At 61.2% G+C, this 12,875-nt stretch overlaps 2 protein-coding genes across 2 annotated transcripts; one reads left to right on the top strand and one right to left on the bottom strand.

Annotated features, from left to right (window-relative positions):
* Positions 1–253: 253 nt before the first annotated feature.
* Positions 254–5,756, bottom strand: FKBP10 (FKBP prolyl isomerase 10). Its single transcript, XM_033078920.1, has 10 exons — positions 5,468–5,756; positions 4,025–4,170; positions 3,514–3,703; positions 3,113–3,258; positions 2,818–3,007; positions 2,437–2,582; positions 2,141–2,330; positions 1,709–1,851; positions 1,385–1,548; positions 254–1,279 (listed from the first exon to the last, which is right to left on the bottom strand). The coding sequence occupies exons 1-10, from the start codon at positions 5,686–5,688 to the stop codon at positions 1,094–1,096; spliced, it is 1,722 nt and encodes a 573-aa protein (XP_032934811.1). The 5' UTR covers positions 5,689–5,756; the 3' UTR covers positions 254–1,093.
* A 1,404-nt stretch (positions 5,757–7,160) lies between these two features.
* On the top strand, positions 7,161–11,100 carry P3H4 (prolyl 3-hydroxylase family member 4 (inactive)). The gene is made up of 8 exons (XM_033079278.1): positions 7,161–7,667; positions 8,933–9,082; positions 9,189–9,360; positions 9,432–9,560; positions 9,650–9,795; positions 9,874–9,957; positions 10,106–10,247; positions 10,340–11,100. The coding sequence occupies exons 1-8, from the start codon at positions 7,161–7,163 to the stop codon at positions 10,348–10,350; spliced, it is 1,341 nt and encodes a 446-aa protein (XP_032935169.1). The 3' UTR covers positions 10,351–11,100.
* Positions 11,101–12,875: the final 1,775 nt, after the last annotated feature.

Genomic DNA, 12,875 nt, shown 5'->3' with positions numbered 1-12,875 from the left:
GGCAGCTCCCTCTGCTCCCCAGCTCCCCATCCCACCAGAGCCCCCCTGCCCTCTCTGGGTGCTGGAGCTGAAACCCTATTGGCTTTGGTGGAGGATGCCAGACAGGAATTTTGGTTTCTCCTGCCAGACCCAGTGGATGCTGGAGCCTGGAATGCCCTGGGCACTGTGGGTCCCTGTGCTGCTACCCCAACACCTGGGAATGTTTCATGGCAAAATAACCAAACACAGTCAGACTCCTTGGAGACCTGGAGGAATTATTTATTTGGTGTGAGGCAGAGTCCCCATTTGAGGGGTTTGCTCTGCACTGCTGTGCTCCTGCATTCTGTCCCTGCTGAGGACAGACTGCAGAGGTTTTGGGAGCTGTGCTGGTCCCAGCAGGACGACCTGAGCACTCCAAGGCTGTGACCTGAATTTAGGCATTGAAACTAAGTGGGTCTGATTTATCTCAGTCACTGGGGAGTGGGAGGAGGGGAGGGGGGACATTGCTGCTCCCTGAGGGCTGGGGGATGAGGGGGGATGTTTCCCTTCTCCCAGCTGATGAGGGGTTTGCCAGGTCCCAGGGGGCTCAGACTTTTGGAAGGGCAGATGCCTGCAGAGTTTTGGGGTTTCCCCCTGCTAACCTGAGCCCCCCTTCAGCCTCTTGTTCTGGGGAGGATGGCAGCAGGGGCAGAGTAGGGACAGGGACAAAACTCTTCTCTTGCTTCTCTCTAAAGAATTTTAAGTGTATATATAAAAAACCCAATCCCCAACCCTAAACTACAAAATGCTGTGGTGGAGGTGAGGGGGAACCTCCCTACATCCTGCCTGCCCCCGAGGCAGCACAGACAGGTCAGGGGGCTGGAGCTGGCCCTGCAGTCACTGGTGGAGGATGAAGGGGCTTAGGGAGGGAACATCTTGGCTGGGTTTATTAGCTGAGGGCTGAGTTTTCCTGCTCAGGAGAATACATCAAAATACCCTTAGTTAATAAAGAGGTGAAAATCAAAACCTGGCTCCCTGCAGGACTGGGGAGGGGCAGGGGCAGATTCCCAGGGTGGGAGACCAGCCATGACATGGCAAGGATGAGTCCTGTCTCCAGAACAGCAGGGACTGCTCCTCAGAGCTCCTCATGAATCTTCTCCTGGTCCTCATCTGACTTGAGCTTCAGCTCCTCGGGTGTGATCTTCCCATCCTGGTTGCGGTCCTGGTTCCGGAACATGTCAGCAATGACTTTCTCTGGGTCAGAGCTGGGCATGAGGCGGCCTTTCCCCTCTGCCACCTGGCTCTTGATGAAGGTGGAGAACTGGAGAGGGGAGAGATGCTGCTTGGCTGGGCTGTTCTTCCTGCACAGCTCTGCAGGCTCCCATGTGCCCCCATTTCCTCCTGCACCCATCTGGGACCCACTCACCTCATCAGGAGGGATCCCCCCGTCCTTGTTGAGGTCCATCTGCTCATACAGGTTGGCTGGTGGGTCCCCATGCCAGATGAAGAGGTAGCCCTCAGGAACTCCCTCCTCCATGGAGATCAGCTCCACCTCGAAGCGGAGCACGGCGCTGCCGGGCACCCCCCGGGCTGGAAACACAGCAAAGGCTCCAGCACCACGGGGAGCAAGGCAAAGCCCTGGCCCTGAGCCCCACAGCCCTGGCAGGTGAGGGGTGAGGGAGCCCAGCAGGGGCCCAGCAAGGCTGAAGCACCCACTTTGCATTGCACACATCAGCTGCTGCTCCCCTACCTCCGCTCTCCCCATGGCCCAGGTGTGGGGGAACGATGAGCACGCGCCTCTCCCCTGCACACATGTCCAGGAGGCCACTGTTCAGCCCCTCGATCACCTTGTTGGCCCCCAGAGTTACCTCCTGGGGCTTCTCGTAGTCGTGGCTGCAGGAAGCACAGAAGAAACAGTGAGAAAAGTCCCTTGGATCTAGTGGGCAGCCCTGAAATCCCAACCCTTCCCACATCCTCCATCCTGGCATGCCATGAAGTTTCACATCCATCCCACTGTGTCCCTCGAACCCTGCTGCCCCATCCTGCTGCCCTGGCCGGCGCTCCAGCTCTGCAGAGCAGATGGTCCCGGTGCTGCCCATGCCCTCCCACCCCCAGCTCGGTGCCAGCTCGGTGCCAGCCGGGGGTTGGCCCCAAGAAGGACAGGAATGCTCGGGGCACGCACGAGGAGAAGAGCCGGGTGCCATCCAGCAAGGAGCAGTTGTAGTGGTAGCGGACAAAGTCCCGGTGGCGAGTGGTGACATTGCAGCCCTCGGGCCGGAACACGGTCTCGATCTCCACCGGGTCCGCAGGGTTGTGGAAGTCGATGACGTGGACATCAAAGATAAGCACGGCTGAGCCCGGAATTTTATCTCCTGGAAGAGGGGGATGAGGAGAGCTGCTGGAGCGCTGCAGGGCTGGTGAAGCATTTCCCTGCTTCTCCCCACACCCTCTGATGTGCCCGTCCCTCTGCACATTTACCTGCACCGTTCTCCCCATAAGCCAGGTGTGGGGGGATGACCACTCGCCGCTGCTCTCCCACGCAGACCCCCTGCAGCCCCTGATCCATGCCAGGGATGATGTAGCCCTTCCCAATGTAGGTGTTATAGGTTTGATTGCGGGAGTAACTGCAGCAAGAGAACCCTCAGCACCATCAATCCCCCCCAGCCCCTACACCCCAACCCACACCCCTTCTCCCAGCCTCTCCTGCTCCCCCAGGAACCAAACCTTGCTCCAAGACATGCAACAAACAGATAGTGTCCTTTCTAGCCTATTTCATGCCTGTTGTCCCCTCTTTCCTTGCAGCCTTGGGGCAGGAGAGGACACCAGGGGCTCTCCCCATGGCACCACTTCCTCCCACACCTGGAGTCAAAGAGCGTCCCATCCATGAGTGTCCCGTTGTAGTGGTAGCGCACAAAGTCCCCGGTCACAGCCCGGCGCTTGCAGGACTCTGGCACCTCCAGGTGCTCCAGAAAGACACCATCCTTGGGGTTGTGGAAATCCACCAGCAGCACACTGAACACCAGCGAGGCTTGTGGTGGGATCACGGTCCCTGAGGGAGGACATGGGTCAGCCTGAAGGAGAGTCCTTCCTCACCAGGGGCTCTGCTCAGAGCTGGGAGGGAAGGGCTGGCACGATGGGGTGGTGCCTGGCTCACCGTAGCCCTTCTCCCCATAGGCCAGGAATGGAGGGATGATGATGCTCCTCTTCTCCCCAGCACACATGCCCAGCAGCCCCTGGTCCATGCCCTTGATCAGCCACCCAGTGCCCACGTAGGTGTCATAGGTGCTGCCCTTGCTGTAGCTGGTGGTGGAGAACAAGGGTGGGGATGGCTCTGGGGCCACACCAGCATCCCCAGGCAGAGCAGTGCTGTGCCAGAGGCTGATTTGGGGGCTCATGGAGCTGCACCAGCCCTGCTAGGGAGCAGGGAGGGATTACAGAGTGAGGCTGCTCCAACAGTGTGCCCAGCCTGGTGTCCCTGCGTCCCACCCTGCCCCAGTGTCAAGGCAGAGGGTGCATCCCATGCCCTGAGGCCAGGGTGCATCCCAGTGCCCGTACCTGGAGTCGAAGGGGGTCCCATCCAGCAGTGTGCCGTTGTAGTGGTACCGCACAAAGTCCGAGTTCTCCACCGTGCGGTTGCAGCGCTCAGGTTTGGACAGGGTGGTGATCTGCAGCTTGTCATTCTTGTTCCAGATGTCCAGCATGACAACATCGAAGTACAGGGTGGCATCTGGGGGGATCAGCCCCGCTAAAGGGGCAGCAGCAAGGACAGAGCACCTTAAGTGGGACCAACACTGAGCCCAGGCCAGCCATGGGCTCTGTTCCATGAAGCCTCCCCTGAACCCACCACTGCTCAGGGCTACTGGAGACCCATGCCAGTCCCTGGGGAAGCAGCACAGTAGGGCTTGGGCAGGACCCTTCACTCCCAGGGCAGCCCCAGTTCAGCACCACTCACCCTGGCCATGGAGCCACCCTTAGGCTGCATCTGCCAGGGGAGCGCTGGAGCCCTGTCCCTGCTAACTCCAGCGCTGGGGGTTTGCTCCCTCAGCCCCCCCCGTGCCCCCCTTACCCACGCCGATGCTGCCGTAGCCCAGGTGGGGCGGCACGATGAGGTGACGCCGCTCGTTCACGCACATGCCCTGCAGCCCCCGGTCCATGCCCGTGATGAGCCGCCCAACGCCCACCACACCGGCCACCGTGGCCCCTCGGTCATAGCTGGGGCAAAGGGACACACCCGTCAGAGGTGAGAAAAAGGATGAAGCTCGCAAAGCTGCCGGTGCTGGTGGGGCAGAGCAGAGGGACAGGGTTGCCCCCTCCCCAGTGTGCAGGTTTCCCATCACAGCCTGTGAGTCCCTGGGTTGCAGGCAGAGCCCAAAACCAGCGATCCTAGTGGGCTCAATCTCATATTGTTGGAGGGCAGCTGGCCCCTGGGGCACTGGTCAGGACTTCAGCCTGACCCTGCACCCCCAGAAGCCATCCACACTCTCCCCAGATCTCACCCAGTGAGCTGGGCTGGAGGCTGGCAGCTCTGGGGCTTCCTGCTGCTTCCAAATAATTTTGTACATGGCACATTGGAGCTTTACGCAGTGATGAGGAAAGACAACGTCCCGACCTCATTTTTAAACTGCAAATTTGTTTTTATTTTTAAACCTTAAAACACTCCAAGAAACTACTGGGGCAACAGATGTCCTCTTTCTTTCAGCAGTGAGTGTCCCCAGGGTCCCACTGCAGTTACTTTCTCTCCCGTTGATGTTTACAAGAAAGGTAAGACACATCAAACTGTGAACCTCTTTGCTTTTCAGAGCTCAAAAAACCACCTGCCTGGGAAATTATTACTGCTAGGTGGTGCTGGGGCTGAGATCCAGCACAGCTCCAGTTGTTTCTGTGTCCCCAGGTCTCCTCCCTGCTCATGGTGCTGCAGACTAGGGCCTGTCCCAACCCTGATTCCCAGTCAGCATGAGCAGAGCAGGGGATGCAGAGGCCAAGGAACACTGAGCCCAGCAGAGCAAAGCCTCTGGGATAATGAAGGGTTTCGCCTCTGCCACGTCTCAAAGTGCTTCAAGCATTTTCCTGCCTGTGCAGCACATGCAGATACGTGTTCCTGAGTGCAGAGCATGCCAATCAGGACCAAATCCTGCCTGTGCCCTGGACAGGCTATCCCACAGCTCTGTGGAGATCCCTGAAGGGCTGGAAGCTTCTGTGGGACAGCCCAGGCAGGGGCTACACAAAGGGGCTGGGTTGGGGGCTCCATCTCAGACTGACACGTGTACAGGGCTCCCTGTGTTACCGCAGCACCCACCAGAAACCCTCCCTGGTTCAAAGCCGGAGGGCTGGGCGCTGCCTGGCACAGGCTGCTCCAGCCTGGCTGCCCCTGCCCCGGGGCTGGGGGACACATGCGGGGTCCCGGAGCTGCCTGCCCGCCCCGGCATGCGGGCTGGGGGCTGGGGGAGGCATGCAGGGTCCCGCCGCAGCTGCCCCCCGCATGCAGCCGGCACAGAGCCGAGGGCGATACCTGGAGTCAAACTTTTTGCCATCTTTAAAGGTCCCATTGTAGTGGTAGCGAATGAAATCCCCCATCTGCGCCTCCCTCAGGCAGATTTTGGGAATATAGTATCTGTCTATCACCACGTCTTCTAAGGGGCCGGGGTCGCCCAGCGCCGGGGCCCCCAGGACGCCCAGGAGGAGGAGGAGGAGGAGGAGGAGGAGGCAGCGGCTGCCCGGGGCCACGGCCATGGCGCTGGGGCTGAGGCGGCGGAAGGGCCCGGCGGGGAAAGGAGGAGGGCGGGGGGTTCAGGACGCCCCTTTCCTGCCTTCGCTTTCCCTTCCCTTCCTTTCCCTTCCCCTCCGCCCGCCCAGCCCGGCCCGCCTGGAATTTTTGTAGACGTGTCCGGGCCCCGCCGCGCTCCCCCCGCCGCGCCGAGCGCTGACACCGCGGCAGAGAGCGATCCACGGCGGGAGGGGTTATTCTTCTTCCCTCTTGTGTTTTTCCTCTTACTTTCCCCCCCCCACACACCCCTTTTTAAATTTCTCTTCTTTCTCTTTTCTCCCCTTTTCCTCTTTTTGTACTCTCCTCTTTCCCCCCTCGCCTCATTAGTTACTCTCTCTCTATTTTTTTTTTTTTTAATTGGGCAATTCCTCCTCCGAAGGAAAAGCTGACGGAGGCATTGGGGAGCGGCTCTGTGCGGCTGAAGGCCCATCCTGGCCCCAGGTCTTAGCGCTGCCGTGCTTCCTCCTCCTCCTCTTCTTCCCTCTGCCGCTGCCAGCTCATCTCACCCGGCCAAAGATGCTGCTGCTCACTCCCAGCAATTCGGGAGAGTAAATAAAAGGAATTAAGTGTTTTGATAATGAGTCTGCTGCTGGCAGAGCCTTTACTGAATGGCAATGATTAAAAATGTGAAATTCTCCTAGCAGTCCTTCCCAGCCAAACGCAGCCTCAAACGCTCACGGAGATGTTGCCCGCACATCTCTGTTCCCCCAAATCCATCGGCAAGAAACAGATCCTGAGTGCCAGGTGGGAAATGCAACAGCTGTGAAGGCAAACCCAAATCCTGACCCAGCTCCCAGTGAGAGCAACAGCTCCAGCAAAGCTCCCTCAACTCCCCCAGCTCAGCCCCGGGGTGCTCTGCAGCCCCCCAACACATCACACCGGGGCCGGGCACCTCCAGCACTGCTTGGAGCAGCCTGGAGGGACTCCAGTGGCTGTCCCGAGGGCCTCACTGCGCCAAGTGAGTGCTGACAGGGGTGGTGGCACCACAGCTGTGTGGGCACGGCCAACAGCCTCTGCTCCGCAGGGAGAAACCTCAGCAGCGTCCTGGCTCCTGCCCTGCGCTGTGACACCCCTCAGTGCCACTGTCCAGACAGCGACAAAGCCCTGGGTTTGGGCCGGGGCCAGTGCGGCCATGAGGAGGCCTGGCATGGGACAGCTCTGGGACTGGGATCTGGCACGGCACAGAGCGTGTGGCCTCGGGCTTGGCACCGGCCAGCGGCGGGGACGGCTCCGGGGGTTGCGCCCGCGCACGGTGATGCTGAGACATCCCCGCTCCGTGGGCACCTCCCGAGCTCCCCGCGCACCCCACGGGGCCGGCGGAGCCGCACTAAGACCCTGCCCGCCCTCCGCGCACCGCCCACCCCGCGCCCGCCCCCTGCGCGGGGCCCGGCGAGCTGCGCTGCGCGGGGCGGTGCGCGGGCAGTGCGCGGCGGCGGGGATGGGCTGCGCGGTGCCGGTACCGGTGCCGCTCCCGCTGCCGGCGGTGCTGCTGGCGGTGCTGGCGGCGGGGCTGTGCGCGGCGCAGTACGAGCAGTACAGCGTGCGCGGGTTCCCCGCGGCCGCGCTGGAGCCGCTGCAGAGCGCCTACGCGCGGGCGCTGGAGCAGTACGCGGACGCGCAATGGGCGGAGAGCGCTCAGGGGCTGGAGGCCAGCCTGCGGCTCCACAGGCTGCTGCGGGACAGCGAGGCGCATTGCCACCGCCGCTGCGCCGGGGAGCCTCCCGCGGGGGAGGATCCCGCCGAGGAGCCCCGCGGGGAGCAGGACCCCGCGTGGGAGTGGGAGCGGGAGATGCGGCTCTTCGGGCGGCTGCTGCTCCGCGCCGGCTGCCTGCGCGCCTGCAAGCGTGAGCTGCCCGTGTTCCAGCTGCGCTACCCGCCGGCGCAGACCCTGCGCGACTTCCAGCGCCGCCAGCCCTACCAGTACCTGCACTACGCGCTCTTCAAGGTGAGGCGGTGCAAATGGCAGGGGGCAGGGGTTAGGGGGGGGTTCTGCTCCTCTGTTCCACACCACTGGTCTTTCCCTCCATCCTGCACCCCTCCACTCTGGGCACACCCCTTCCCGTGTCTCATCCTATACCTCCCCCTTAACACCTCCATCCTGTGCCCCCATCCTGCACTGTCAGCCTGCACCCTCTGATCTGCCCACCCTGAACCCCACTCCCGTCTATCTCTGTGCCCCCCTGAACTCTGCTCCTCTCCATCCTGCACCCTGCTGTCAGGTGCTTCCCCTTTCCTTCCCTCCCCATCTGGCATCCCCCCCATCAGCTCCTCCATCCTTCCCCTGAGCAGTGGCACGTCAGCATCATCTGGAACACATCAGGCAGGATGACTGGGGGGCCCCGTGCTTGTGTCCCTCTCCCCCACCTTGTGCTGCCCTGGTGCCCCAAGGTACCCCTGGACAGGCAGAGCATTGCCTGAGGAGAGCTCACAGGGGCTGCCCCAGATGAGGAACCTGAGCTGGAGGTCCAGTGCTTGTAATGGGACACGTGTCTGGATGCTCCATAAGAAAGGAGTTGCTCAGCTTCAGTGTAGACGTGGAGGGAGGTTTTGTGGAGGGAGGTTTCATAAGGCATCCCCCTGAGGTGCCCATGCGTTGGCCAGAGTGTCTCTGGCAGAGGAAATGCTCTGCTCAGGGTCCTGGCCCTGGCTGCCTGCCGCTGTGGGTGCTGTTTTAGCACTCAGCACTGCAGCCCCGCTCACCTGGCAGTGGCAAGGCACTGCCTGGCTTCATCCTTAATGCCTTTTTCCTCTTGCTGCTCTGGCCCAAAACCCATTTCGTGGCTCAAACCACCCTCTCTCTCTGCTTCTCACTCCCCTGATGCTGCAACCCGAGAGCTCATAAAGCAGGAGGGGTGGCAGCCAGGTCTGATGGCAGTGCTGGAGAAGAGCAGATGTGTGGGTCAATCCACACTATGTGGATCCACCTCACACCACGTACATCACTCCTGGCTGGATGTGGGGGCCCATGAGGGGCTGAACTCTCCCTGCACCCACCATGGGCTGGCTGGTGTGGCTGGAGTTACCTGCAGTGTCCACGTTTCCTGTCTGTTCATCACTGCCAGTGGATGATTGTGCAGCGTGGGTTCAGGGCTGCTCCCCACAAGGATCACCCCTCTGTCCTGCAGCCCAGGGGTCTGGCTGGGTGCTGAGGCCCCCCTGGCTGCAGTGTTGGCTCACAGGTCTCTGCACTGTCTCCTCCTCCCTCCACAGTCAAATAAGATCGAGAAAGCAGTGTCTGCTGCCCACACCTTCCTGCAGAAAAACCCCAAGCATGAGATGACCTTGAGGTACCTGAACTACTACAGAACCATGCTGGATGTGGATGAATACCTGGTTGACCTGGAAGCTCAGCCCTATGAGGTAAGGAGGGGATGGGGCTGGGGCAGGAGAGGGGCTCAAAGCATGCCTGGTCCTGCCCAGCCCCGAGGGAAGCAGCTCTCCCTCACTAAGCATTGCTCCTCGGCAGCCGATATTCGTGCGGTCAGTGAAGCTGTACAACAACGGGGATTTCCGGAGCAGCGCAGCCGACATGGAGCAGGCTCTGGCCGAGTACTACAAGGCGTATGAAGACTGTCTGGCCGGCTGTGAGGGTGCCTATGAGCTGCAGGAGTTCAAGGACTTCTACCCTGCCATTGCAGGTAGTGGAGGGCTGGGGGATGGGAGGCCTGGGGAGGTGATCAGGGGTGCAATACCCAACATATCCCCCCAGACCATTTTGTGAGCGTGCTGCAGTGCAAGGTGGACTGCGAGACCGAGCTCACCCCCAACGTGGGCGGCTACTTCGTGGAGAAGTTTGTGGCCACCATGTACCACTACCTGCAGTTTGCTTACTACAAATGTGAGTGCCAGCGGGAGCAGGGGACTGTGGGGTGCTGTGGGCCCTGGGAGGGGTGTCACCTCCGTGTCACCTGGTGCTGCTCCCTGCAGTGAACGACGTGCAGGATGCGGTGCGCAGCGTCTCCAGCTACATGCTCTTCGACCCGGGGGACACGGTGATGCAGCAGAACCTGGTGTACTACCGCTTCCACCGCGAGCGCTGGCGCCTGCGGGACGAGGACTTCGAGCCACGGCCGGTGAGAACCCCCCAGCCCCTGCCCTGTGGCCCTGCACTGACCAGAGAGGAGCTGACCCCTCTCCCCTGCTGTGCCCAGGAAGCCGTGAGGTACCACAACCAGACGGCCACGCAGAAGAAGATGCTGGAATTCGCCCGGCAGTACCTGCAGGATGATGATGAGGTACCTGGTGGGCCTGAGGTGGGATGCAGAGGGTGTTTTTGGGGGTGCTGGCGGTGTTGCAGGGACCTTCCTCAAACCAGGCCTGCAGCAGAGACTGCAGATGAGGCTGCCAAGCCCCCCTGCCTCCTCCTGCCCTCCTGTGCTGCAGATGGAGGTGGATGGCGGTGAGGGGTCAGAGGTGCTGGACCTGCCCTCCGATGGAGAGTTCGAGGGCGAAGGTGACTACGAGGAGGGCTTCTTCGCAGAGTGGTGGCAGGAACCCAAGACCAAAGGAGACAAAGATGAACAAGGTTCCTGATACCAGGGCTGGGGGCCGTGCTGTAGGGTGGGGGGGGGTCTGCTGTCCACACCCCTGGTGACACCAAACTCTTCTTGTTTGCAGAGATCCTATGATGAGCCAGGTGAAGGGGCGCCCAGCACCAACTGAGCTGGATGGTGGTGGCTCTGTGATGCCATCTCGAGGACATCAGGCTTTGGGCTCCTCCCAGCCACCAGGAGAAACTCAGACTCTTGGAGGGAGGCCAATCCTGCCTAGCATCCTGCAGCAGGGCTGCCTTTGCCACCTGGGTGTCTGCAGCCCTGGCACAGCCCAATTCCCATCAGTGGAACACCAGCAGCCCTGAACATCCCTGCCTGCCCAGGAGCCTGGACCACCCCTGCCCCAATGCCCCAAGAGCCCTGACCAGCAGTGATGCCCCCCAGCACTGGGGTTTTCTGTGTCCTTCAGCTGCTCCCCAGGATCTGGATGATACACCAGGATCGACCCCTGTGTTGTCTTGAGGGGCTTGGGGGGCTACCCCTACTTTGGGAGCAATGCACAATACATCTGGAGCTGGTCCTGCCCCTTCCTGAGGCTCCTGCTCCTGTTCCTGCAGCCTCCCAGGCAATCTGCCATCTCCCATAGCCCAGCTCCTCTTGGACTCCCCAGCCTGGTGCTACATGGGGCTCCCAGTGTGCCACATCCTCGTGTCACCACAGGGCTGCAGCCTGGTGAGCACCTGTGCCCTGTCCGTGCCTTGAATTTTTGCCACAGCAGCCCTCTCTAGCCTTAAGCTCCATTAATTTAAGATTTCCCCTCTTGCACAGTTGCTCTTTTTATATATTTACTGGTGCTGAACTTTTAATAAAATCCAGACTGTCTTTCACGGCTGCCTCCACCTTTCATGTGCTGCCTCCATGGGATCCAGGAGCTTGGAGTGGGAGAGGCCTTGCTGTGGGAGGAGAAGGGGTGAGTTCAGGCCTGGATGTCCCCACAGGTATCCTGGGGGAGTCTGGGGGGGCCATGAGAGCCTGCCTTCTGTGCAGCTCTGATTTCCTGAGAAGGACTGCCCCTGGGATCCATGATTTCCTCATTCTCCAGGGGAGGCTGTCAGGTGGGGTAGGGGGGACCTGCAGGTGGCTGGAGGGCAGCATGTCCTACCCCATATGGGTGTTTGGGGTGTGATATGCACGACCTGGGGTTGTTTTGGAGTGCAACACCACGTCACTGCTCCTTGCTGATGCATCATCCTGCTCCTGGATCGGCACCCCCGATGAAGGTCGGGGTGGCAGGGTGGGATGACCTTCCTTCCTGCACCAGGGAATTTTGGGGCCCACTGGGGGTCGCCGTTGGTGCTGCCAAGCCTGTGCCAGTGTGGCCGCTCACTCCTCCCTGCCGTGCTCCCGCTCCGCATGGAAATTGGCTGCGAGGACTGAAACTGAGAGGCTGAATCACAGCGTTGGCCCCGGGGGAGGGAAGGGATGGGAATGGAAGGAAGGGGGTGGCAAGAGGCACCCCACCCTGCCCTGCCTAGAACCCCTATTCACCGGGGCTTTTCCAGCTCTGCAGGGCACTGGGCGGGGGGCAGGAGATGAAGCCCCAGACCCGTGGGCAAAGCTCGGGGGGCAGCGCTGGGAGGAAGCACCCACTGCACCCCTGCGCCGGGACAGGGCTGTCCTATCACTTGGGAGGAGCGGGGTTTGTCACCGATGGGTCACAGCCACCTCGGGAGGGGAGTGCCAGCCCGCTGGGGTGTGGCCGGCGGCACTCGCGAATTGATGAGCAGAAAACGCTCAGCCCAGCGCTGGCACCGCAGCCCAGGGGACAAAGGCCTGCGGATCTTCCCAACAGCTGGGCGAGGGTGGCACTGGGCCTCCGCCCTGCTCTGACACACACCTGGGCACCGTGTCCCCTCTCCAGCCCCACATTCACGTGGAGAAAACAGCTCCTTGTTCCCACTGATCTACTGGCACCTTTCAGGGGTGCCCAGGGTCCTTCCCTGCTCCCTCCTGCAGCCACTGGATGTGCAGGTGCTGGCTGGGAGTGCCAGGCAGGAGCAGCAGCTCTGGGAGCGGAGGTGTGACCCCAGCAGTGACTGTGACCGTGATCACGGCCACCACCCTGTCCCCCAGGATGGGAAGAGTCGAGCTGCAAGGAAGTGCCGGGGGTGCAGAGATGGGACACAGAGTGATTGATTTAGGACATGGAGGGGGATGCAGGGACAAGGCTGCAGGAAGCGATGGGTTACATGATGAATGCATCGTCGCGCTTCCCTGACACCCTCGACCTTGACCAAGAAGGGAATGTGGAGGAGGTTTCTGGCTGACATCTCAGCTGTGCCCTGCCCTGCCATGTCGTGCTGTGCCCTGTGCCCATTTCCTTGTGCCGAGAGCTCTCTCGCTGCGCTCCGGATCTCCCGCTCAGCGCACAGCCATAAATTCCCTTTTTCTTGCAGGGGCGGTGAAACTCTGTCTCTCACCTCCTTTCGGAGCTGAGAATCCCCGCCTGGCAGCGCTCACAGCCAGACGTGCTAGGGAACCGTACAGGCAGCGGGGGTGCAGGATGCATCTGCAGGATCCTCCTGCTCCCCACACCTGGGGGTCCCGAGATGGGCTGGGACATATCCAATGGATGACTCGGGCACTGAGTGACGGCGGCT

The sequence above is a fragment of the Catharus ustulatus genome, chromosome 23 (genome assembly GCF_009819885.2).
Source record: "Catharus ustulatus isolate bCatUst1 chromosome 23, bCatUst1.pri.v2, whole genome shotgun sequence".
Taxonomy (NCBI): Eukaryota; Metazoa; Chordata; class Aves; order Passeriformes; family Turdidae; genus Catharus; species Catharus ustulatus.
The sequence above is the reverse complement of the archived record's forward strand: the minus strand, read 5'-3'. Positions and strand labels throughout refer to the sequence as shown.

Coding starts and splice junctions, on each gene's coding strand:
- FKBP10 (XM_033078920.1), bottom strand. CDS start 5,688: ATGGCCGTGGCCCCGGGCAGCCGCTGCCTCCTCCTCCTCCTCCTCCTC. Junction 4,171..5,467: donor GGCAAAAAGTTTGACTCCAG/GTATCGCCCTCG, acceptor CCTTTGCCCCAG/CTATGACCGAGGGGCCACGG. Junction 2,583..2,817: donor GGGACGCTCTTTGACTCCAG/GTGTGGGAGGAA, acceptor CTCTTGCTGCAG/TTACTCCCGCAATCAAACCT.
- P3H4 (XM_033079278.1), top strand. CDS start 7,161: ATGGGCTGCGCGGTGCCGGTACCGGTGCCGCTCCCGCTGCCGGCGGTG. Junction 9,083..9,188: donor TGGAAGCTCAGCCCTATGAG/GTAAGGAGGGGA, acceptor GCTCCTCGGCAG/CCGATATTCGTGCGGTCAGT. Junction 9,361..9,431: donor CTTCTACCCTGCCATTGCAG/GTAGTGGAGGGC, acceptor ATATCCCCCCAG/ACCATTTTGTGAGCGTGCTG.